General features: G+C 41.6%; 2 protein-coding genes across 5 annotated transcripts in view; one reads left to right on the top strand and one right to left on the bottom strand.

The window, feature by feature from the left end:
- The window catches only part of wdr25 (WD repeat domain 25), a 33,019-nt gene extending 20,824 nt beyond the window's left edge, over positions 1-12,195 (bottom strand). For all 3 annotated transcript variants that reach the window (XM_023828398.2, XM_023828400.2, XM_072699301.1), the window contains exons 1-2: positions 12,094-12,195; positions 10,446-11,107 (exon numbers count right to left, since the gene is read on the bottom strand). In XM_023828398.2, coding sequence (XP_023684166.2) covers positions 10,446-11,093 — 648 coding nt within the window. In that variant the 5' untranslated portion in view covers positions 11,094-11,107; positions 12,094-12,195. The remainder of the gene's footprint in view (positions 1-10,445; positions 11,108-12,093) is intronic.
- wars1 (tryptophanyl-tRNA synthetase 1) overlaps positions 1-22,614 on the top strand; it is a 111,754-nt gene extending 89,140 nt beyond the window's left edge. Inside the window, exons 1-11 of one of the 2 annotated variants that reach the window (XM_023828402.2) lie at positions 12,407-12,456; positions 13,103-13,233; positions 13,376-13,586; positions 13,859-13,967; positions 16,161-16,280; positions 17,744-17,926; positions 18,423-18,523; positions 20,421-20,533; positions 21,677-21,850; positions 21,982-22,122; positions 22,306-22,614. In XM_023828402.2, coding sequence (XP_023684170.1) covers positions 13,120-13,233; positions 13,376-13,586; positions 13,859-13,967; positions 16,161-16,280; positions 17,744-17,926; positions 18,423-18,523; positions 20,421-20,533; positions 21,677-21,850; positions 21,982-22,122; positions 22,306-22,464 — 1,425 coding nt within the window. In that variant the 5' untranslated portion in view covers positions 12,407-12,456; positions 13,103-13,119 and the 3' untranslated portion in view covers positions 22,465-22,614. Of the gene's footprint in view, positions 1-12,406; positions 12,457-13,102; positions 13,234-13,375; positions 13,587-13,858; positions 13,968-16,160; positions 16,281-17,743; positions 17,927-18,422; positions 18,524-20,420; positions 20,534-21,676; positions 21,851-21,981; positions 22,123-22,305 lie in introns of those variants that run through there. The other variant, XM_072699302.1, reaches the window with a different exon arrangement.
- Positions 22,615-22,724: the final 110 nt, after the last annotated feature.

Raw genomic sequence — 22,724 nt, 5'->3', positions numbered from 1 at the left:
TTTGGAGTACTTAAGGAAGAGCTCCAGAGTAGCAAGGGGAGTCACTCTGTATTCAGAGCTCCCACATAGTGCTGTATGAATCTTCATCTGTAATCGGATATTTTCTGCAGTTACTCTGTGTCACTCAGCTGAGGTATGGAATTGTTGTATTGTTTTGATTGGATGATATAGTTTAGGACTTGTGGCCACATGCTAAAATTACCTTAATGTTATATTTAGTTAAATTGATGTGTTATATATTAATTGTGAATAAACTGTGTTTTTGATAAAAAAAATAAATAAATAAATACAAACTGTTCTTAGTGTTCAGGGATACACGCACACGCACACAGATAAGTAAACTGTATCTAGTACACAGACAGAAAGACACATAAGATTAATACTTAGTCCTAAATGCCAGATAATGTCCCTTTTTTGTCTTTTAAGCAATTTTACTGTATTATGTACTTTATGTTTTTGAAGAAGGGTTATTGTAAATTGTGAAGACAGATTTTGCACATGGTTAAATGGGTGTTTGATAGGTGTTTAGATGAAGAAAATATGATTGTATTGCACTTTTTCTAATAACCTTTAGGCATTGATTTTTATATATGAAAGAAGTATGGTAAGTCAGTAACACATTCACAGCCTAGATAACTAAGCATCACAGGGTATGCTTATGTATAAGGCATGCTTGCTTCTGAAGGGAGTTAAATATCCTTCAACATTTCCATTTCAGCATCATTAATCTATGACTAAAAAATTGCCTAAAATTAGACTAAAATTAATATATTAAAGTTCCACTGACTAAATTTGAACTAAACTGAAACAAAAACAAAAGACTAAAATGTGACTTTAATCCAACTACAATTTTCAGTAAGTGACTAAGACAAAAACAAAATAAAAATTCTTGCCAAAATGAACATTGGTGGAGGCCCTCGAGCTCTCGCCCCAGCCCTGGCTCCAGGGTGCGGCCATAGTCTCCCCAGTCCGGCCAGGGTAATGTGGCTCAGCCTTAGAGATTGGGTGAGGAGCTCGGACATTCGGGAGGGACTCAAAGTAGAATCGCTGCATTTCCACATTGAATGGAGCCAGTTGAGGTGGTTCAGGCATCTATCTAGGATCTACCTGGGCGGCTCCCTAGGGAGGCATGACCGACCAGGAGGAGGCCCCGGGGCAGATCCAGGACATGCTGGAGAGATTATGTCTCTCAGCTGGCCTGAAAACACCTTGGTATTCCCCTGGAGGAGCTGGAGGAGGTGGCTGGTAACAGGGAGGTCTGGGCATCCCTGCTTAGACTGCTGTCCCCGCGACCCAACCCTAGATAAGCAGCGTAAAATGGGTGGATGGATGGATGGAACTTTGTCTAGGAAAGCCAAAAAAACTTACTAGATAGGTTACCAGTACAAAAAAACTCCCACAGTCAGGAAAGAATAGCACAGAGTCAATACAAATTATTTGACACTGTTACGAAGCAGTATAGAAATGCTAGTTGGTAAGGACTTGATTGCTGGACAGCAAGCAGCAGAAGGGTAGAGGTAACATCACGCAATTACAAAGTAAACATAAAGATAAAAATCTGGGTCGGGGGTCTGACATTCTCCTTTTGAGGTCCAGATGGCTGGAAAAGTTATGACTATATTTTGTAGTAACACTAGATCAAGACAGGCAGCCCTAGCATTGGATCTGCCAGGCAGAACTGAAGGATGAAGCTGTACACCTGGGATCCCGAGGTTACCCTCAGGGAAACCCCCGCTCAGCCTCTGAGCTCTCCCAAGTCACATGTGCTGTATGACAGCCGCAGAAGCTGCCCTTCTGCAATATTCAGAGCACTGGATTTCTCAGGGAAGTCAAACCAGAATAATTCCCACAGATGGTACTCTGACAAATTGGTGACAGCACCACAGCACGTTCCCCTTCCATCCTCTGCAGGTTCCCGGGAAGCCAGGGCACCAGGGGCCCGCAGACCACTTGCAGGGGGGGAGGGGGGGTGGCTCACCATACACACCCTCCACGTTTCGCCAGACCGGCTGCAACTTTCAACATCACACAGGCCGTCTGACTGTGTTCTATTATTGAACATTTTCAGAGCCGGGAGCATGAAACGGCATTGGAAAGCATGAGACCCGGCCCTTCCGGCAAGGAACAGAAACATGTTAAAAGTCAGACAAGTAGTGATGTATTCGTTAAATTAGATACAAAATATCTGATTTTGTTCGCTGCAGTCAAGGATATACCAGATCTGTACAGAACCAGTGACAGTTTATAAAAAACAGTCTAACATCAAAAGAAACATTCTATATAATGAACCATGAAATAGATAACAGATTAAAATTCAATTAATCACGTTTATCTTAAATATATTTAGGATCCTGTTAATACTACTATACAATACTAATAAGGGAACAGTGCCATCTAACTGCTACATGAGGTAGAGATAATTTGTTAAATGCTTGGGGAAATAACACTGGGGGGGGGGGGGGTTACAAAAAAGGCTTCAAAGTAAAGCTAAGAAAGAGCACATATTTCAGTTTTTAAGATAAACTCATGCATTACAAAAGCAAGGAGAGACGCAATGTTAGAAGCAACATACTGGAGTAACTGCGGATTAATTCTAAGGAGTCAGAGAAGCAACATACTGGAGTAACTGCAGCTTAATCCTAAGGAGTCAGAGAAGCAACATACTGAAGTAACTGCAGCTTAATCCTAAGGAGTCAGAGAAGCAACATACTGAAGTAACTGCAGCTTAATCCTAAGGAGTCAGAGAAGTAACATACTGAAGTAACTGCAGCTTAATCCTAAGGAGTCAGAGAAGCAACATACTGAAGTAACTGCAGCTTAATCCTAAGGAGTCAGAGAAGCAACATACTGAAGTAACTGCAGCTTAATCCTAAGGAGTCAGAGAAGTAACATACTGAAGTAACTGCAGCTTAATCCTAAGGAGTCAGAGAAGCAACATACTGAAGTAACTGCAGCTTAATCCTAAGGAGTCAGAGAAGCAACATACTGCAGTAGCTGCAGCTTAATCCTAAGGAGTCAGAAACACAAACACTCCTGGAAGAGAGGGCACTGCAGCTCAAAAAGGAGCATTCGCAGTTTGTCTTACGTGGGGATAAAACCATCTTCATCTCCTTTCTGAGTGAGCACCGTGCTTCAACAAGGTGTCAGCAGAGAAGTCCATATACTGGGCTGGGAAGCAGCAAGCTTTCTTACTGCAGAAAACTAATTAGTCTATGTGCAGCCCATATGAAGTCTCTTATCCTTAAGTTAATTATCTTTAACATTTCTGGTGTGGTGTAGCTAGCCTTGACATCCGCGGGCCACGTATCTTCCAACCTCAGAAAAGTCATTTTATTTCAGCTACGATATGATCTCCTCGATTGCATTTTACTGCCATCCTTTCATCCACTTGCCGATTCACGCCAAGCAATTACAGCGGGATCAGAGGTAGTGTTATCAACCTGGACCGGCGTGAATGAGTCCTTTGACCGTGACGGTTGAGCTGGAAAAGCAGCTCTGAACAGCCCCCATTTCACGGCTGCGTTCCCGGGGGCCGGGAGGCATCGGCAGCGTCGAAGACAGGAGCGACAGCGCTGAAGTTAGGGAAAAAAAATTCACAGGCTTCTTGCTCTTGTGCAACCAGATCAGTAAACCCTAACAAGCCAACAAAGAGCTCTCACAGATCTCCAATCTGACCCACCAACCAAGAGATCCATTTGTCAGACACTGCATTTCAGTCAGTATTATTTTTTTCTGTTTTTCATATAATTTTCAATTTTCATTTGAAATCCAGTTCAGTTTTAGTTTTCAGTGTGATTTCATTTGTTTTAATTTTAGATATATTTTATTATGTACTAATGTCTTCAAAATGGGTAAAACGTTCCAAATATTAATGGCAAATAAAGATGCAATTTAGCTAAACTAATGTGTATTTTTAAAATTGTACAGTTCTTTTTTTATTTAAGTTAGTTTCGGAAGCAACATAGAGTTTTTGTTTAGGAGTAGTTTTTAAGATTTATTTTCGTATTTTACTTCACTTCACGAAATCGTTCTTCTTTGCAGCATTTCCACACAGGACCCACGAGCCCAAAGCGGCTGGCGCAGCTCTAAAGAACCACACGCTCTCCGGCCTGACCTCAGTCACCTTGCTTCATTAGTGCCACCACAGGATGCCTTTGTGTTTACAGCTGTGTGCTGCCCCCTCTCTGCCCTCCCACCTCCAAGAGCTGATACCAAGCAATCGATTCTTGCCTGGTAATCGCGTGATTTTCTTTGATAGCTGCTCTACCAAGGAACTTGTGGAGATCAGTAGTGCTGACAGGAAGTGACAGGGTTCATACAGGCCTCCAGAGGATTCCCAGAGGCTCCTTAATTCCCTTTTTAAATGACCATTGAAGGTCATCAGAGATATGATACACCCATCATTACGTATGTATTCATTTTTAACAAAGAAATACCTTAATTAGAACGCTTAATAAGTTAGCCCTATTCTAGTTGAATAACTGAATGACAATTAGAATATTTCTGTATTCTAATATCCTCAAAAAAAATAGGCAGGATTGAATATGATGAGCATTCATTCCATCACACAAACCTCTTGAACCTCTATCACTCAAATTTGAGGTCATTTATTTTAAGCAAAGGTGTAGAATCCTTCCTTTAAAATTAAGACTGATACTAGGAAGCTGCTCAAAGAACAGCAAATAGCAAAGTGAATGAAGCCAGAGCCATGTAACTGCATGAAGAGGGACTAATTCTAGCCTACACAAGCAAAGACATTTAATCTCAGTCTTTGATACAACACGCTTCAACAGAAATCACTTTGGGATAACGTCTTAGTCTAAAATAAACTCAGAAGCTTACGGTAAATTTCTTCCCATCAGACTATAGACAGGCTCAAGAAATGGCAGCGCTCCAGAGGGTCATCAACACAGCGCAGATGATCATCAGCTGCACTCTCCTCTCCTTGGAGGAGCTGTACAGGTCCCGCTACCACTGCAAAACCTGCAGCATCCTGAAGGACACCTCCCACCCGGCACATCACCTGTTCCAGCTGTTACCCTCAGGAAGGCGGTACAGGTCAATAAAAGCAAAAACAAACAGACTGAAAAACAGCACATATCCTAGGGTTGTCACAATTATAAATGAATACCGGAAGGGTATGATCTCTTTCACAAACCTGGGCAATACCTTACCAAGTTAAATCTGCGCAATATTTCTAAAAACGTACAATGTGCAATAACCTGCTCTGTTATATATTACTTTTTTTGTACATAAGAATTATTTTATCATTTTAAATTATTTTAATTTTATTGCTTGTAATATTCTATTATTTTTTTTTGCACTGCAAGGGACAGCACACAATTTTCATTATACATACATGAATACTATGATGCAGCCCAATCATCAAGGTTAAACCAATCAATACACTCAATTCTTGCATTTCGCAACACTTATTACAATGTCCTGCTATGGGGAAAGTAAGGACAAAAAAAAAGGTGTGCAAGGTTAGGCCGTATGTGCAACACTGCCCTCTTTTGGCCCCCAGCTATGGAGAATAGGTTTAGAACACCCTCCTGAACAGAGCAGACAGAAGGTCTTTCTTCTAACAGTGCCACTGCGTGGGCACAAGGCACATGGCTCATGGCTCATAGCACATAGCAGGGTAGCTCCCAGTGAGCCCTGCCTACCTCAGCAGTCCCAGCACCAGAAAAGTGGGAGATCACTGGAATCAAGGCCTGACAAATGCCAGCACTTACAGAACAGACTGACCAAAAGCAGTATGAGCCTGAGTATGCATGCGAATACAGATAAAATGGCACTACGAAAGCCAACAGGGAGAACATTAAAAAACAGACGTGCATGATTATAATGAATGATTTCAATGATTTACCTGCTAGCCAAGGCCACATTAACATACTGTTTCACAGCATAAGGTGTACGATACACAGTACACATGCTGCCTTATAGCAGAGGTTCTCAAACTTTTGAGCAAAGGTCCACATCAGATTTTTGTCCAAAATCAGAGGTACGCAACAATTTTCAATAACAAAATAGCACTCACTGATTGTGTCGACTCTGTCATGGGGGGGGTGGTTATGAGGAGTTAAGCTCGCAAGGTTTGGTGCGCGGCATAAGTTCTTCTTCAGCCATTCACAGGAATCACTTCCACAAGTTTGTTTGCCGATGTCTGATTTAGCGACAGATCACTGGTTGACGCTAAAGTCATCTTAACAATTCATGGGAGATGACTTCCCCTAGATGGCCGTCGCAGGAGGGAGAGACTGTGACAGCTTCCAGCCATACCTGTCAAGTTTTGGATTTGAAAATAAGGGAAATTTTCCGGCACCCACCGCGAGCCATCCCACCACCCCAACCAAGCTCCAGTATCCCTTACATTTTAACACAGGTGTACAAGAAATCTAAAATAAGATATCATTTTATTTTCATTACACATTTCATGTTCACTCATGTGGCTCTCTGGCATTCACTAATGACTTATTATACAGATTTGTTGCAGACTTTGTATCCTTGTTGAAGTCGTCACAGAAGGTGAAAGTAACGTTGTTTTTGGCACACAGCATTGCCATTTTATCCTCCACATTTATGACCTGGTTAATGTTGTAAATGACCTGCAGGTGGCAGTTCTCGCGAGGCTACTGACAGTTCAGTTTGGAGAGGCAGAGGAATTTTTTTGAAATGATATTATAATACGGGAGATTTACGGGAAAATACTAATACGGGAGGACGGCGGGAAAGAGGGGTAAAATATGGTAGTTTCCCGGCCAAAACGGGAGAGTTGACAGCTATGCTTCCAGCTCTTGTGGTGGGACATTTAAAACCACTTTAGCAGATTCTTCAGCACGCAAAACTTGTGGAAAAAAATAATGCTTAATGTGCCAATAATTGTGCTTAAAGATACAGTACTTAAATTATAGAAATGAACTTTGGAGAAAGGGACGATTTGGGGGGCAGGTGAGTGCATGAACACAGCTGACACACGTTAGTTGAATATCAGGATGGGTTGCAGAAGTCTGAACTCTCCATTTCACTTGCCCATAAGCAGCACCTTGAACTTTCTCGTATCCACAGAGCTCGACTTATACAACCAAACGAAACTCTTGCCTTTAAAATGGTGAGTAATTACAATTAGGACAGACTGAATATCCAAAATGCAATTATGCAATGGTGAGATTGAGCTCATTTATGGCTGCAAATAAGCTCAAAATAAAAGCCACACAATTCAACTATGGAAGAAACATTTTATCCAAAAGCTCCACAGTACTTATGCATCAGGAGCTCCTTATAAGGAAACAGCAGTAAACTAACTGGTTACAATGGGACACATTAAAGGAGACATCGGGCTGTGACTGGGAAAGTTCGAAGTGCAGCACTGGGAAAAGAAGCTGTAATTTCTTAGCCACCACACAGAATTACATTTTAGCAAATACACTTATATGGAGAAACTTAACCAAATGTCCATGAGGAAAATTGCAAAGCCCATGTCAGACCTTGCACAGAGAACCAGGAACATGTAAGTGATTAGGAACAGTGCATTTTACTCTGGTCACCTGGATGAAATAGAGGTGTGTGCAGAAGATGCGATTATCACTAAATGGACCCATTAGGCCAGATAACACAGGTTGGACAAGAGCTGTGTTACAAAATAAAGCAATATTACAAAATAAAGGATGCAGTTTATACATGTAAAGGAAATGCACCATGCAATTGCCAGCATCCAGGTCTGCAAAACAGGGACACAGACTTCGGCCACAAACAGAAAGTGCCCTCCTCAGTCTTGTTCTAGTAACCTACGGATATTCAAAATCTGTTTAAAAGTCGAATTCTCACAACAGCACAGGCTGATCCATATAAACTGTAAAAAAAAAATCCCAATAGTAAAGGGCAAAGACGTGGCATGATACTGGCTCTGATGCATGTATAGCCCAGGGCACCAGTCTGCATAGGGCACTCACCGAATTCTCAATTACGCAAAGAGAAGGAAACTTGACACCATTTACATAAAACATGTAGGCTTTACCACTGCCAAAGCTGTACTCCTGCATCATTCATTAACATTGCTTCCAAGTGATCCCATTTCGTTTTTCCGAAAAAGCCTACTCAATTATTTAATATTCACAACACAGTGCCTGAAATAAACCAGTGTTTAGACTGGAAGAGTCCCTTCACCCTGCAAGCAGGAAAAAATATCTGGGGACGTAATTCAAATCCAAGCAGTTTTAAATGCTAAGACTGTGAGTACAAGAGATTTAGTAGATAGGTAAGGTATATAAGTCAAGCTTATATACCACTCAGGATTGCTTGCCTGCCTGGCATAAAAGAAAGCATCACATTTTCCAGTCTCACCAGCCAAAATCACAACAGGAGTGTTTCAGACATTCACTATAGCTTTTTCGCCCAGCCAACAGTTTTACTTAAGAAAATTTATGTTACACTGCTGCATGTGTTTGTGAGCAATTCAGCCGAAGGACATGTTGAATAAGAAGAGTCTCCTGCAGCATTTTGTGAAACAGCTTGTCACACTCAGGGTAACAGGGGGTCCGGCGCCTGTCCCCGAGGCTACGGGCAGAAAGCAACCCATTGCAGGGCACACTCACACACCATTCACTCACACACCATTCACTCACACAGGCAATTTGGTAACACCAATTAACCTCAGCATGGTTTTAGACTTATGGGGGAAAACCGGAGTGTCTGGAGGAAACCCCATGATAATAATCGATACTTTATTGATCCCCGTGGGGAAATTGTCTTTACGCCTCCCTCAACTTGCTCTTTGTAGAGTAAGCTGTCTGCAAAGGGCAGCCACCTGTTGGGGCGCCCAGGGAGCTGGGGGTTAAGGGCCTTGCTCAAGGACCCGCAGACGTGCTGAGGCTGGGTTGGAACCGGCGACCTTAGCCGACTGAGCCACACGCTGCACCCATGACGACATGAGGAGAACATGCAAACTCCACACAGAGACTCAAACACAGGTTCCAGAGGTGTGAGACAACAGTGCTAACCACTGCGTCACTGTACTACCTGTATCTGGAACCTCTAGGTCTTTATATCTATGGCCTTCATCACTATGCTCAATCAGAACTTCACAGTTCTAAGTTGCTGAACTTTCGGGATTAATCTGACAGTACCCGAATGCCGATTTTTTTAACAGGAAGTGAGCTTCTACAGTACCAAGAGAATGCATGTTCCACCTTTCAGATTTGCTCATTCTCTTGAGCGTCATGGGAATCATACAGATGCTTTTTTGCAAATGTTGACGAGCACTGAGGTTTCTCTTGATTACATGTGGTTTCTGCCTTGCTACCATCCCCCATGAATCCCATTTTTCACCAGCATCGAATTGTGGAGGCATTAACACTAACTGGAAATGATCCTAGAGGCCTATAGTTCTTTGCATGTGGTTCTGAGATCTTCAGTAACTTCCAGGATAAGTTATCGGTGTGCTCTGGCAGGCCAGCAATTCCTGGGAAGATCTGCCACTGTACCAAATGTTCTCAATTTTAAGATAATGGCTCTTACTGCAGTTCAGTGAACTCAAAGAGCCTAAGGAGTAGTTCTGTAACTCTTTTCACATATATTTCAACAACTCGTATGCCCTAATTTCTTCCAAAATTTCCTTTGATCGTGACAAATGCTGATCTTGCCGAATCTTTCTGGTAAATACTTCACAATGATGGGGAAGTTCAATAATACGAGGCTGTGTACAATATGCTAAAAATAATTATCAATTAAATCAGGTTAACTGGCTCATTAAGAAACTATGGCAACTGCTTTTCACATGGGTTATAAGTGTGTTGGATAACTTTACTCAAATGAAATTTTAAAGTGTGTATTTACTCAGGTTGCCTTTCTCTAACATTATATATTGTCAACCAGTCAATGTGATAAATATGCAATAAAGAAATTAAGCAAGGGGCAAATATTTTTCCATGGCACTGCACACTATTTCAGAACCACTTTGTTCTGTGTTCTATTAGAAAAGCATGAAGTTGATGCTGACAGGGGAAAATCAGTCAGCTTCTTGTACTTGACGCAGTTAAACTCTATGTGAGATACGAATGAATCACTCCCAAGCATGTGAGGATTGGTTCCTATGGATATACTGCAGGGGCCTCTGCAATAACAGCACACCCTAGGTGATGATTTATGGTGGACTCCAACTTTCACATCAAGTACAGTCCTTAAGGAGCTCAACTGCACTCTAATCTATTCCAGAACTCAGCCAAGCTCATAATGATTGATGACACGACTAAGCAACACTCGCACCCTACAGCTCCATGGCAGGTCTGCAGGGGCCGATTATGCAGCATTTAGTGTTGCTACTCTCTGCTGCCACTAATAAATAATAATACAAGAACCATAATCAAGTATACTGCATCATTAGGTACTCGGCCCACCCACCACTGCTAAGTCAGGACCCCCACCCCTACAGCTCTAAAGGGTACCTTGGCAGTGAGGTCCATGGAGGCAGACAGGAGGAGATGGCTGAAATGGGGCACTGGGCACCACTGGACTGTGTTGACTGGGCCCTGGTGGGCCTGGACACGCAGCCGCACACGCCTGGGCAGCTCCGTCCCAGTGGACTTCCGCCTCAGAAATGGACTAATGATTTCGGACACTTCGGTGAGCAGTCTGGAGCCTGTCCCTGAGATAACGGACCCATCCCCTTGAAAACCGCCCTCTGAGCTCGCCGCCACTTGCTGAGACAGCCTTTGCCTTTTAGGAACGTAAGGCCTGATACCAGTCATTGGGGTCTCTTTGAGAGGCCTCTTCGGAGGACCCACACAGCTAGAACCCTGAGCTGTTTGAGGCAGGGACCTCACTACTGCAACGCCATCCTGAGTACCATCTGGCTGAATCCAAGGACTGTAGCAAAACTCCCAGAGTGATCTGGATTCCTGCCCATCTTGTCCGCCACCTTGAGGGCTGAGAGAAGACTCATGAGGATCTGTGGGACCGAATTCAATGGCTCCATGTTGGCCAAGGGAATTTTCTGCGCCAAAGTCACTCTCTGAGTTTTGATGAATTGTTCCCTCCTGTGTTGTAGATTCATCTTCAGTGTCAGAATCCTCATAAGCTACCAAAGAGGCCATTATGCCAACACCTTCTATATGAAAAAGAAAACAAAATTAAACATTTTATTTGCACGTAAACAGCATGATTTTTCTGTACCATCCCTAAAATATGATGATGTATAACTTTGTATTTTTCAATTACTGTAACAGCATTGCATCTTGAACAACTCCAGTTTTCATACACTGATTAACATCTGAAGCAACATGTTAAGGGACTTGCTATCCTACTATACACAAAACACCATAATACACTATGAATTTTCTAGGACTGAAACCACACATTTCTGACTTACAGTATGGAGTCCAGCTGCTCAGCTTCACTCCTAAAGCCACTTTGTGTGATTTTTAGACTCAAAATCAGTATGTTACTTTAGTAAAGATATCAATCAGACAGCAAGTTAACGTTAAATGGGTCCTAATTTGCTCATGACACAGTTTACTGGCTGATATACAGACAGCCCTTTCTAAAATTTTAGAACATGTACCAACTTTTAATCACAAGCCTACGCACATTTTTAAAAATCTAACACATCGGCGCCACCTACTGGATGCTTTCACTGTTGCATCATTACATGTACGTGAGGAGGAAACAGGGGTAACGAACTACATAGACTTTTGCGTTTTGTGTGAATTTTAAATATTTAAAACATATATTACAAAAATATGCCCACTTAAAGTCTGCTAAAGACTACTGATATCCAGATAGGGGGAGAGGTAGATAGCTGATTAGCCCCTTTTAGGCTACTGAGGCAGTCAGAACCTGAGAGATTAGCACCCAATATTCTTTATTTCAAACTTTCCCATTAAACTACGCACAAAATACAACTACCAACGCACAATAAATCTAACATAACAACTGCCAAACCACAAAAGGTATAGAACTAAAATATCAGTATCGATACTCTTAGCCTCTAATTACCGCCTACCTACCCACTAAGCGAAAATATAATAGTAAGCTTAATTAAAGGTTGTGACAGTGAATAATATTGTGTTAGCAGCATTTTTATAATTTCGTTACCATTTGGGCTGGCAGACCCCTTCGTAAACGCTCTACTGTGCCAGCAGTTTCACTCGCCACGCGCAGTCTCGAGCATTTTAAGTTGCTCAAAAAATTATGTCGTACTAGAAACTGAAACACAGCCACTTAATACAAAATTCTACTTTTAAAAATGCATATTTGGATTAATTTGGATAATATATTGAGTTTAAAAAAAATAATCTATATAAAATGTATTTTTGTAAATGGTTGGGAACATTTTCTGTACAAAAATCTCAATAAAACTACAAACAGTTTGTGTTTCTTTACGAACCATCTTCTTTGGTGCACAGTTCAGCTGATGCAAGTTGCATGAAAGGAATCTAGGATTTCTTGTTCTCATAGGTCGGTTAATATCGAAATAATATTATTTTTCATTTATTAGTCGATGATCAATGAATTTTGGGCCTTTAAATATATTTTTAATTTAAATTATAAATATGTAATTGTGCGGTTAAAAGACCTAGTGGAACATTTGTTGGTTTGCTTTCGTTTGACGGTGAAGCTGCTTATGGCTTGTCATCGTCGGTTATATTAGTACAGTATTTGTCAGGTTGAAGGCCAGAATTCAGTTGACTAGACAGCACTTGTGATGCCTTAAAATAAATATAACATTAGCATCACAGAGTTTTTCAAATTAATTGCAGTAAACGTTTCTGTTTTCTAAAATCTGTTTTGTCGGTAGTATCTTATGCCACTGATGTTTTTCGTCAGTTTGCGTGTGTATACGTATATACTGTACTGCGTGCATGAACCTCTATCTTTTGCGTGTACCCCAGAAAATTTAAACCTTGTGGTCTCAGCCCTGTAGAAGTAGATATGCGGTCAGATGTGTTTCGTACTATTTAGAGCTTAGTACCATTTCGGCTTTCGCTTTTCATTTCAAGGTTTTATCAGTTCCGGTAAATCAGGCAGTTACCAGAGCTTGGGCGTTTACGCTTGCGTTCTATTTATTGAATTTTGCCCCCCTCCTCTCTATTGTAATACACAGTTACTCCTGATTTGACGATGACGGACTTTCAGTCAGATGGGGAGGGAAGTCGAATCCCTTTGGAGTTATATAAGAAGCTGGCAGCACAAGGAAATCAAGTCAGAGTCCTTAAAACTGAAAAGGCTGATAAGGTAAGATAATCCGTCATTCTAACACTTGGTAATATATGTGTGCGTATATATATATATATATATGGTACAACAATAGTGGCTATTCTTGATTTGTTTTACAATTTAATTATGTTGCTCTTTCTGTGTGCTTTTGTACTTCTAGGCTGACGTGGAAGCTGCTGTCCAGCTATTGCTGAAACTGAAGATGGAGTATAAAGCAGTAACGGGGGAGGATTACAAGCCTGGATGTCCCCCCAGTGACAACTCTGTCCTGCAAGAAGACCCACCTTCAGCAAATAATGAAGAGGACTTTGTGGACCCCTGGACTGTGTCGTCGAGCAGTGCCTCAGGCGTGGATTATGACAAGCTGATTGGTGAGGAGACTTACCTTGCATGATGCAATAAAGTTACGACCATGAAGAGGTGAAGTGGTTTAGGGGTCTTCGATGAGAATGGTAGCATAAAATATAGACATGAACACTGGTCTGTATGACTTGCTTTCAGTGTTGCTTTCCTGCACAGATGCAGTATTTCACTGTGTGTTGTTACGGTTATGTCTTATATTATATTAGCTTGCCGAGTCTGTTCTCTAATGGCCGAATTCAACCTAGTACTGATGTGATTGCATGCCACTGTGTCCTTTCAGTACGTTTTGGCAGCAGTAAAATTGACCAAGAGCTGGTGGACAGAATAGAGAAGGCGATAGAGCAGAAGGCTCACCGCTTCCTGCGACGAGGAATCTTCTTCTCACACAGGTCAGCTTTTCTGCCCTTCCCCTGCCACTCATGGCTCTTTCATTATGGGGGGGGGGGGTGTGAGTTATATGTTGTATTTTTAAAGCTTGTATTTTCTAAAATGTCCACCTCTCCTTTCCTTTCCCTTAAAGAGAAAAGTCTGTGTTTGTGGTTTCTTATGACCAGTGAGGGTTGGTGTTGTTGAAATCTACATGTAATGTTGCATCAGTAATGACAATGAAAGGCGTGAGGCAACAGTTTCAGTTTCACTTTGCAGAATCCTGCAGTACCTGCACCAGCAGTCTAAATAAGAGAGAAGATTTAGGAAACATTATGGTTGGCTAATTTCCCAAAATTATTATAACAAATAAGCTAGAGATAAAACCTACATTATGCTTTATATACATAGGAAGACAAAACCTATGATAAAATGAGTAACAATATTCAACAATAAGTAACAATTCAATAACAGTGAGTCACTTTGTAACAAAACATCACTTTTTTTGCCCAAACTGTTTCCTAAATACTGTGTCAGCAAAGTGCTTTTATGGCAAAAAAAAAAGTCCTGCTTTGTATTTATGACCTACTTACATGATGCCTTAAAAGGACTATATGCCTCAGTGAGTAACAGTATTAGTTAACATATACACAATATAATCAAATATGCTTACCAGGGTTGATTAAACATCAATTCAGCTTGTGATAACATTGCCATTTGAAGAAGGAAAAAGGAAATGCATGGCAAGATGCGTTGCACACCTCATATATGTGCAAGTCCTATGAACTTAACTTACCTAACCCTGTTATTAAATGAACGAATGGAATTAGCTGTGCTAGTGGTGAAGTGCTACATCTCAAACTTGTTTTGCTTAACGTGCTTAATCACGTACCGCGCCTGGCGATCTAATTGTGTTTCCAAAGGCTGACCATTTCATCCTGTTTCTTTTATTTAAAAAGTCCAAGTTCGCAACACTGGAAACTGAAAATTTGCTTTATCAGAGATTAAGACAAGCTGTATTTTAGGAATTTACCAAACAAGATTAACTGGAGGATGTTTTCCAGACAAGTTCACCTTTAAAGAGGGGGTGGGGGGGGCAGACAATACATATTTTTTGCTAGATTTTAAATCAGCAGCTTCAATAAAAGTGGTTAGATGTGTAAAATGTGTTTGGAATAATTAAATTAAAGAATTAATGATTTTGTAAGGGATTAGTGTTTATGTGATTTTTCCCCATCAAAAACTATCCCTAGATTTATGTTTACATGCATATAAAAGTCGATTGGAGGAGAATGTCCAACATAAGAGAATCATACTGGATAAGTCATAAGTTTGCATTGTAGGTTGTATTTTTAAAGCTTGTATTTCTCTACTCTGTCCTCCATTTAGTTTCCTTTCCCATAAAGAAAAAAGCCATTTGAGTTGTTTACACTGACCAATGAGGGTTGGTGCTGATGAAATCTACATGAAATGTTTCTTCAGCAGTGAGACTGTGGGTTACACTAGATGGTTTACAAGAAATGGCACATGTTTACAAATACAACACAGTTTCAGTTTCACTGTGAGGGAGCCTTCAGTACCTAAAAATAGTTCTCAGTGCTGTTCCTGATGGAACCCCCCTGCCACAATGTTTTTATCCTAACCCAACCTTAATCAGGCTCAAATGGTCCTTAGTAGCCTAATAATAATGAATACATATATCCACTGGTCTAAATGAGAGGGAAAGTTAAGGAGAGATTATCGGTAGTTAATTTCCTAAACTACTATAGCAAATAAACCAGAGACAAAACTTTATATACATGGGCAGGAAAAACAGAACCTATGATTAAATGAGTAAAGATGTCCAACATTAAATTGTGAATTGCTTTGTTTCAAAACATAATTTTTTTTCCCCCCCAGACTGTCTCATAAATGCTGTCAGCAACATGTTTTTTTTATGGCAAAAAGTCATGCTTTGTACTTATGACCTGACATGGCAATTGACTTTACACCTCAGTGTAGTTGGGAAGACTTACCAGACGCTCGAAAAGTTGGATGAATTGCGTGAGCTGCAGCCTGTGTGTTAGACAAAACAGTTATTAACATACCAAAGTCAGATAAACATCAAAGCAGTCTAGTTTGCGATATCAGAAAGCTCTCCTCAGACTATTCTTGTTTGAGTAATTGCCTGTTTGTGTCTTTGCTAACAGTTTTGTTCGTTGGTTGTCCCCCTCCAGGGATATGCACCAGGTCCTAGATGCCTATGAGAACAAGAAGTCCTTCTACCTGTATACGGGACGGGGGCCCTCCTCAGAAGCCATGCACTTGGGGCACCTCATCCCCTTCATCTTTACAAAGTGAGGCCCGTGTTCCACCCCCTCGTTTATTTTGTTGCATATACACCACATACCTACCTACCTACATATCTATATATATCTAAATATACACATATGTACGTACGTACATGTATCAACTTAAGTTTTGAAGTATTGACTTAAGTGAGGACATATTTCAGTCATTATAGTGGAGAGGTGAAATATCGTGTGCAACCTGAGATACAACATCACACACTTGTATAAATCTCTATAGTGCCAGCACTAGGGTTGTGACGATGAGGAAATTTCCCCACCGGTTAATGGACATGTGACAACACCGGTATCACCGTGGGGGTTTCCTCTTTTCAGCTTTTCTTCCTGCTTTTAAATAGCTTATAAATGTGTGCGTATTATACTTTCACTTTTAGTTTTGCGGGAATTGGCAATTCGGCGTCAATTGTTTGAATGGACGACAACGAAACAACAATTAAAAAAAAATCACTGATATTAAACAGAACTTTTATTAACATAACACAACACAAAACACAACAATGCTACAGGCTGAAAAAACTGTGAAAGTTGGAACCAAACAAATAACAACCATAGAACGTTTATTACGTAGCCTATGTTAGAGCGTTTTTAAAACGAATAAGAAAATAAAATAGAAAGATAAATAAATAAAGTTTAAATAAGATTAAACGAATAAACAAGAAACGAATATGAAAGAAAAACTTCCAAAATGACATTAGGCTACAAAAATGACAAGTCAGCAGTCTTTAAAAAAAATAAATAAATGTGGGGACGGTATCACGGTGGAAAAGTGATGTCACCGGTGTTGCGTCTTAAAACCGGTAACACCGTCTATCGTGGCAAGCCTAGCCAGCACAGTCGGTAAATATCAGCAGACCAGCAGACATGGCTGAATCCTGACAAGAGCAAGATGGACATTTCCGCAGGGTGGCATTGCCTAAGGCGTGCCCGCACAAATATGTCATATACAGACATAAAAGCAGGGTCACTCTTTTGTCACCTATCTGCACACTGTCATGTTACCACCAGGTGTTGTATCACCGTGAATCATATTCCTCATCGCCCACTCGAGAAGTACTCATGTCCTCTGCAGTGCTGGTGCAGAATAACTATACGACGTGGGGTGCCGGCTTGTCGCAATGTGGGGGCAGGGGAAGGGAGCAAAGGACCCTGTAAGGTTAGCAAGGTGTGACCGAAAAAGAAAACATTGTAAGGGAAGTGTCGGCAAGAAGAAAAGCAATCCAGATTGAGCAGAAATCAAACGATTATTTTTCACGATTAATCATATACGCAAGCATGTTGCAATACTATCCAAAAAAAATCTATAGTTTGTATATTAAGTATAGAAATTAAATACTGTTAACTATCTTTGCTCATGCTATTCTCCCATTGATCAGTTACATTGAATTTGGCAGAGAATCGAGCTAAGATTAAAAGAAGCATATTATTGACATGAAATCTGGCGACCCTGTCAGGTGGCTGCAGGATGTCTTTGACGTGCCGCTGGTCATCCAGCTGACGGATGATGAGAAATACCTGTGGAAGGACCTGACTCTGGAGGAGTGCCACCATTATGCCGTAGAGAACGCCAAAGACATCATCGCCTGTGGTTTTGATGTAAACAAGACCTTCATCTTCTCTGACCTGGATTACCTGGGGTAAACATGTCTACCATTAAGGTCTTTATAGATATCCTTAGTGCAAGCACTCATAGCACAGAACCACACAAAAATGGAAGAGAGTGGACCTAGTTCTAGGAAGAAGCCCTTCATTTTAATTTCTAAATTAACTGAACTAGTTAACTATGTCTTGACCTCTTTAAAATTATTTAAAAAGGTGTGTTTATCAACTTGGAATTGCACATTTTAGATAAATTGTTCAATTATGTTACACTAGGGGGCACTTTTGAGCATAGTATTCCAAGACAGGAACCCACCAGAAACACATTTCAGCTTGTTCCAGCAGCATCTCATGAACAGTGTTTGTGAAATTTTCAAGATAAGATAAGGCCTAGTGGGAATGATATCTTTACATCCAACATATTCCAGCAGGGTTCTCGATTACGTGCCCATGTCGCAATAAGTTGTTTTAGATGAGGTCCCTGCCTCAGCACGCTGGATAGATCAGCCACACACTTCTTCCTCTTGTCTACAGATCGAGCCCTGGCTTCTACAGTAACATCGTGAAAATCCAGAAGCATGTGACTTTCAACCAGGTCAAGGGTATCTTTGGGTTCACAGACAGTGACAGCATTGGTAAGACGGTCAGGAGAGGGAAGCTGGAGTTTACCAGAATGACACTCAACATCTTGCAAAACAGATGTTGCAATTTTCCCGTTATCCAAGTAATATTATTTCTCTTAATATACACGATATGGACAAAAGTATTGGGACACACCTCTTAATCGTTGAATTCAGATGTTTCATTCAGACACATCGTCATAGGTATATAAAATCAAGCACCTAACCATGCAGTCAAGTTTACAAATATTTCTGAAAGAATGGGTCATTCTGAAGTCAGTGAATTCAAGTGTGGTACTGTTACAGGACACCACCTTTGCAGTATGTCCGCGTGTGAAATTTCTTCCCTGCTAGATATTCCACAGTCAATTTTAAGTGGTATTATTGCAAGTGGAAGTATTTAGGAACAACAGGGACTCAGCCACGAAGTAACAAACCATGTAAAGTACCAGAGCAGGGTTGCCGAGTACTGAGGTACATCGTGCGTAAATTTCGGCAACGCTTTTTTGATTCAATAACCGAATCGCAGAGTTCCAAACTTTCTCTGGCATTAACCCCAGCACAAAAATTGCTCGCTGGGAGCTTCATGGAATGGGCTTCCATGACTGAACAGCTGCATGCAAGCCTCACATCAAGGTAAAGCACACCGCCACTGGACTCTGGAGCAGTGGAAACGTGTGCTGTGGAGTGACGAATCACACTTCTTTGTCTGGCAGTCTGATGGATGAGTCTGGGTTTGGCAGATGCCAGGAAAATGTTATCTGCCTGACTGCATTGTCCTAATTGTAATGTTTGGTGGAGGAGGGATAATGGTATGGGGTTGTTTTTCAGGGGTTGGGCTAGGCCTCTTAGATCTCTTAATGCTTCCGCATACCAAGACATTTTGGACTATTCTATGCTTCCAACTTTGTGGGAACAGTTTGGGGAAGGCGGCTCTTTTCTGTTCCAGCTTGGCTGTGCCCCAGTGCACAAAGCAAGGTCCATATAGACATGGTTGGGTGGGTTTGGTGTGGAAGAACTTGACTGGCCCACACAGAGCCCTGACCTCAACCCCATCAAACACCTTTGGGATGAACTAGAACAGAGATTGCAAGCCAAACCTTCACATTTAACATCAGTAGCTGCCCTCACAAATGCTGTTCTGAATGAATGGAAAAAAATTCCCATAGACACACTGCAAAACCTTGTAGGAAGCCTTCCCAGAACAGTGGCAGCTGTTTTAGCTGCAAAGGAGGGACCAACTCCATATTGATGCCCATGGATTTGTCAGGAGTTCCTGTAGGTGTAATGGCCAGGTGTCCCAATACTGTTGTCCATACATATATGTGTATATGGAAATGTAGTAACTATTGATGTTAAACACCAGGCTACTATCCAGTTCAAAGTCTACAATGTTTAAAGGTCCCTACTTCACCAGGGAGGAGAAAATGTTTTGGATTTTTGTTGAAAATACAAATGATAAACACCACCCTGAACGCTCCCATAGCCCCTTAAGCAGGAGTGAAACTTAAGAGTAATTGCTTCTAGCCAACTGGGCTATTCCAGTAAAAATGCAGTCCAACTTGCAATGTTTTTTCTAGCTGGCGGGCTAGTGTTCTGTTTTTTGTGCTTGCCTTTAATTTAAATGTCCAGCCTCGCCTATAAGAAAACACCTAATATAAAAAGATTTGTTAATAGCATATCGAAGCAACTGATTTGTGCATAAGAGATGGACATTGTTGCCACTGAACCAGGTCAAGCCCCTGACAGCAAACCTTTTGGACAGATCCCAGCTGTAGCTGTGGAGGTTGAACAAACAGCAAATCTGCAGAAACCCCCCTAGACCAGACCATCACATTTACTCACTTACTTTCAAGATCCTCCAACCTGGCATTGCTTTTCTCACGCCACTCCCTCTTCCTCTATCTGCCAGGAAAGATCAGTTTCCCGGCCATTCAGGCGGCCCCCTCCTTCAGCACCTCCTTCCCCCAGATCTTCAAGGGCAGGAAAGACGTGCACTGCCTGATCCCCTGTGCCATTGACCAGGTCAGTGTTGGCCCAAGGCCTTGGCTCACTGCACTCGTCTCTCACCTCTCCCGACCTTCTTACACGTCAGACACAGTGCAGTTCCTGGAAATTTGCTGTAACTTGATGACGAATTGAAAAATTCACAACTTAACTGTAATGAATCACTGTTTAATCATCCCTCCCTGCTACAGCTCTCTGGCTGTTGTCACTTTTTGAGCATCAGATTGAGACATATTTACTCTGGGGGTCAGTGCCACGTGGCGTCAGCATGAGCTCCGTAACTTGTGAAGTGTGTACAAAAACTCCACTGTACTCCACTGTACTCTCCAGGCAGTCTTATGGATTTGCAAGGGAGAGAAGTGTTTGTTATGAAGTACATCACCAATGCATTCCATATCCAACAAGGACATTCCAGAGTCAAAACAAACACACATACTCATGTAAGAAAGAGACCAGCATATGCAATGAATCTATGAGTCGTCACATACTCCCGGTCCTAAAGGCAGATCTGTTGTACCTTAAGCATCATCTCATGTAAGACATGTTTTGTCCAGCCGAATATAGACTTTGTATTGAATGTGTTAATATGTAAGTATACAGGTTTGGTGACTGTGTGTCATATGAAGGTAAGTATTTGCGACATAATGCAGCCTGGAAGCTCCTCTGAGTCACTGTCGCCTTTGATGTCTCTGGGTCGTCAGCTTCCCCTTGAGGATTAAGTGTAAAATAGAACATTGTCTTACACATGACCTATATTTTCACATGGGAAAGATTAACACGTTGGGCACGTAAAGTGCAGCTTTCACAATCTGAAGCCTTGCGCCAGAGTCCGAGAGACTGACCTGAAAATCGCTTAAAGTGGTAGGTGCAGATTAAAGTGTAACGCAGGGGCCAGTTAATGTCTCTTATTGATCACCTTTCTTTAGGATGCCACAGTTTATTTTGAAATATCATCGCATGAGACTTTTGTTTTTGCCTAAAATGATGAAATTTATAATTGTGTTGAATTATATGGTAATATTTGTGTGTTTAACCAAACTGAATTTGTTGCGTTTTTCATTTATTTATTTTAATTAGTATTATTTACAGCCGGCATTTGAATCCATATCAGTTTCCTGAGTCCATCTCTCATTGGCTGTGCCTTTTTTGCCGTCACATCAGGACCCCTACTTCAGGATGACCCGTGATGTGGCCCCCCGCATTGGCTTCCCCAAACCTGCCCTCCTGCACTCCACCTTTTTCCCTGCCCTGCAGGGTGCCCAGACTAAAATGAGTGCCAGTGACCCCAACTCCTCTATCTTCCTGACTGACAGTGCCAAGCAGATCAAGGACAAGGTATAGGCTGTCCTCCAGATACCAGCAATGAGTGTAACATTTCTGCCTCCAGTATATATCTCAAGGATTAAAGTCCGTTTGAAAGTACATTATATATTGCTTATAAAGCAAACTTGTGCTTCTTCATGCAGGTCAACAAGTATGCTTTCTCAGGAGGCAAAGACACTATTGAAGAGCACAGGAAGTATGGTGGCGACCCTGACGTCGATGTGTCCTTCATGTACCTCACCTTCTTCCTGGAGGATGATGATCAGCTGGAGAAGATCCGACAGGTGAGCACCAACACCCCGAGTGTGAACATTCAAGGCCCAATTTTTGGAGACTCTAGCAGTATATTATTATTAGAATGTCTAACAAATGCAATCTTCTGGTTCTTTTCTGCAAGGGTCCCAAAGTTTGTATATGTGCCTGTCCATAAAACAATATAAATAACTGGTAGGCTTGACTCTCTCTAGGACTACTCCAGCGGGGCTCTGCTGACAGGCGAGCTGAAGAAGTACCTGATCGAAACCCTGCAGCCCTTGATCTTGGCTCACCAAGAGAAGAGGAAGGAGGTCACGGATGAGATGGTCAAAGAATTCATGACCCCCCGGCCACTGGACTTCAGCTACTAGCTGAAGGGTTTTCAGTAGCAAACGCCTCTCCGGAGAGGGAGGCCGCTGGAACTTTGACGCTTGGGCACCACGCTGTTATCGCAGCACACGAGCAGAATGTCTACGCTGCGCTGTCTGCATCAATAAATCACCCACTAAGATGACCTTGAACCTTTTAGCTTCTCTCGCTCTTTACCTCGCTTCGTTTTTATTTTGTGTTGTGACGAAGTCAGGCGGGAGGGTAGCAGATGGTAAATATTTAAGGGGATATTTAGGAAGAA

Source organism: Paramormyrops kingsleyae, chromosome 14 (assembly GCF_048594095.1).
Source record: "Paramormyrops kingsleyae isolate MSU_618 chromosome 14, PKINGS_0.4, whole genome shotgun sequence".
In the NCBI taxonomy this organism is placed as follows: Eukaryota; Metazoa; Chordata; class Actinopteri; order Osteoglossiformes; family Mormyridae; genus Paramormyrops; species Paramormyrops kingsleyae.
Note: the sequence above shows the minus strand (reverse complement) of the source record. Positions and strands in the feature narration are given on the sequence as shown.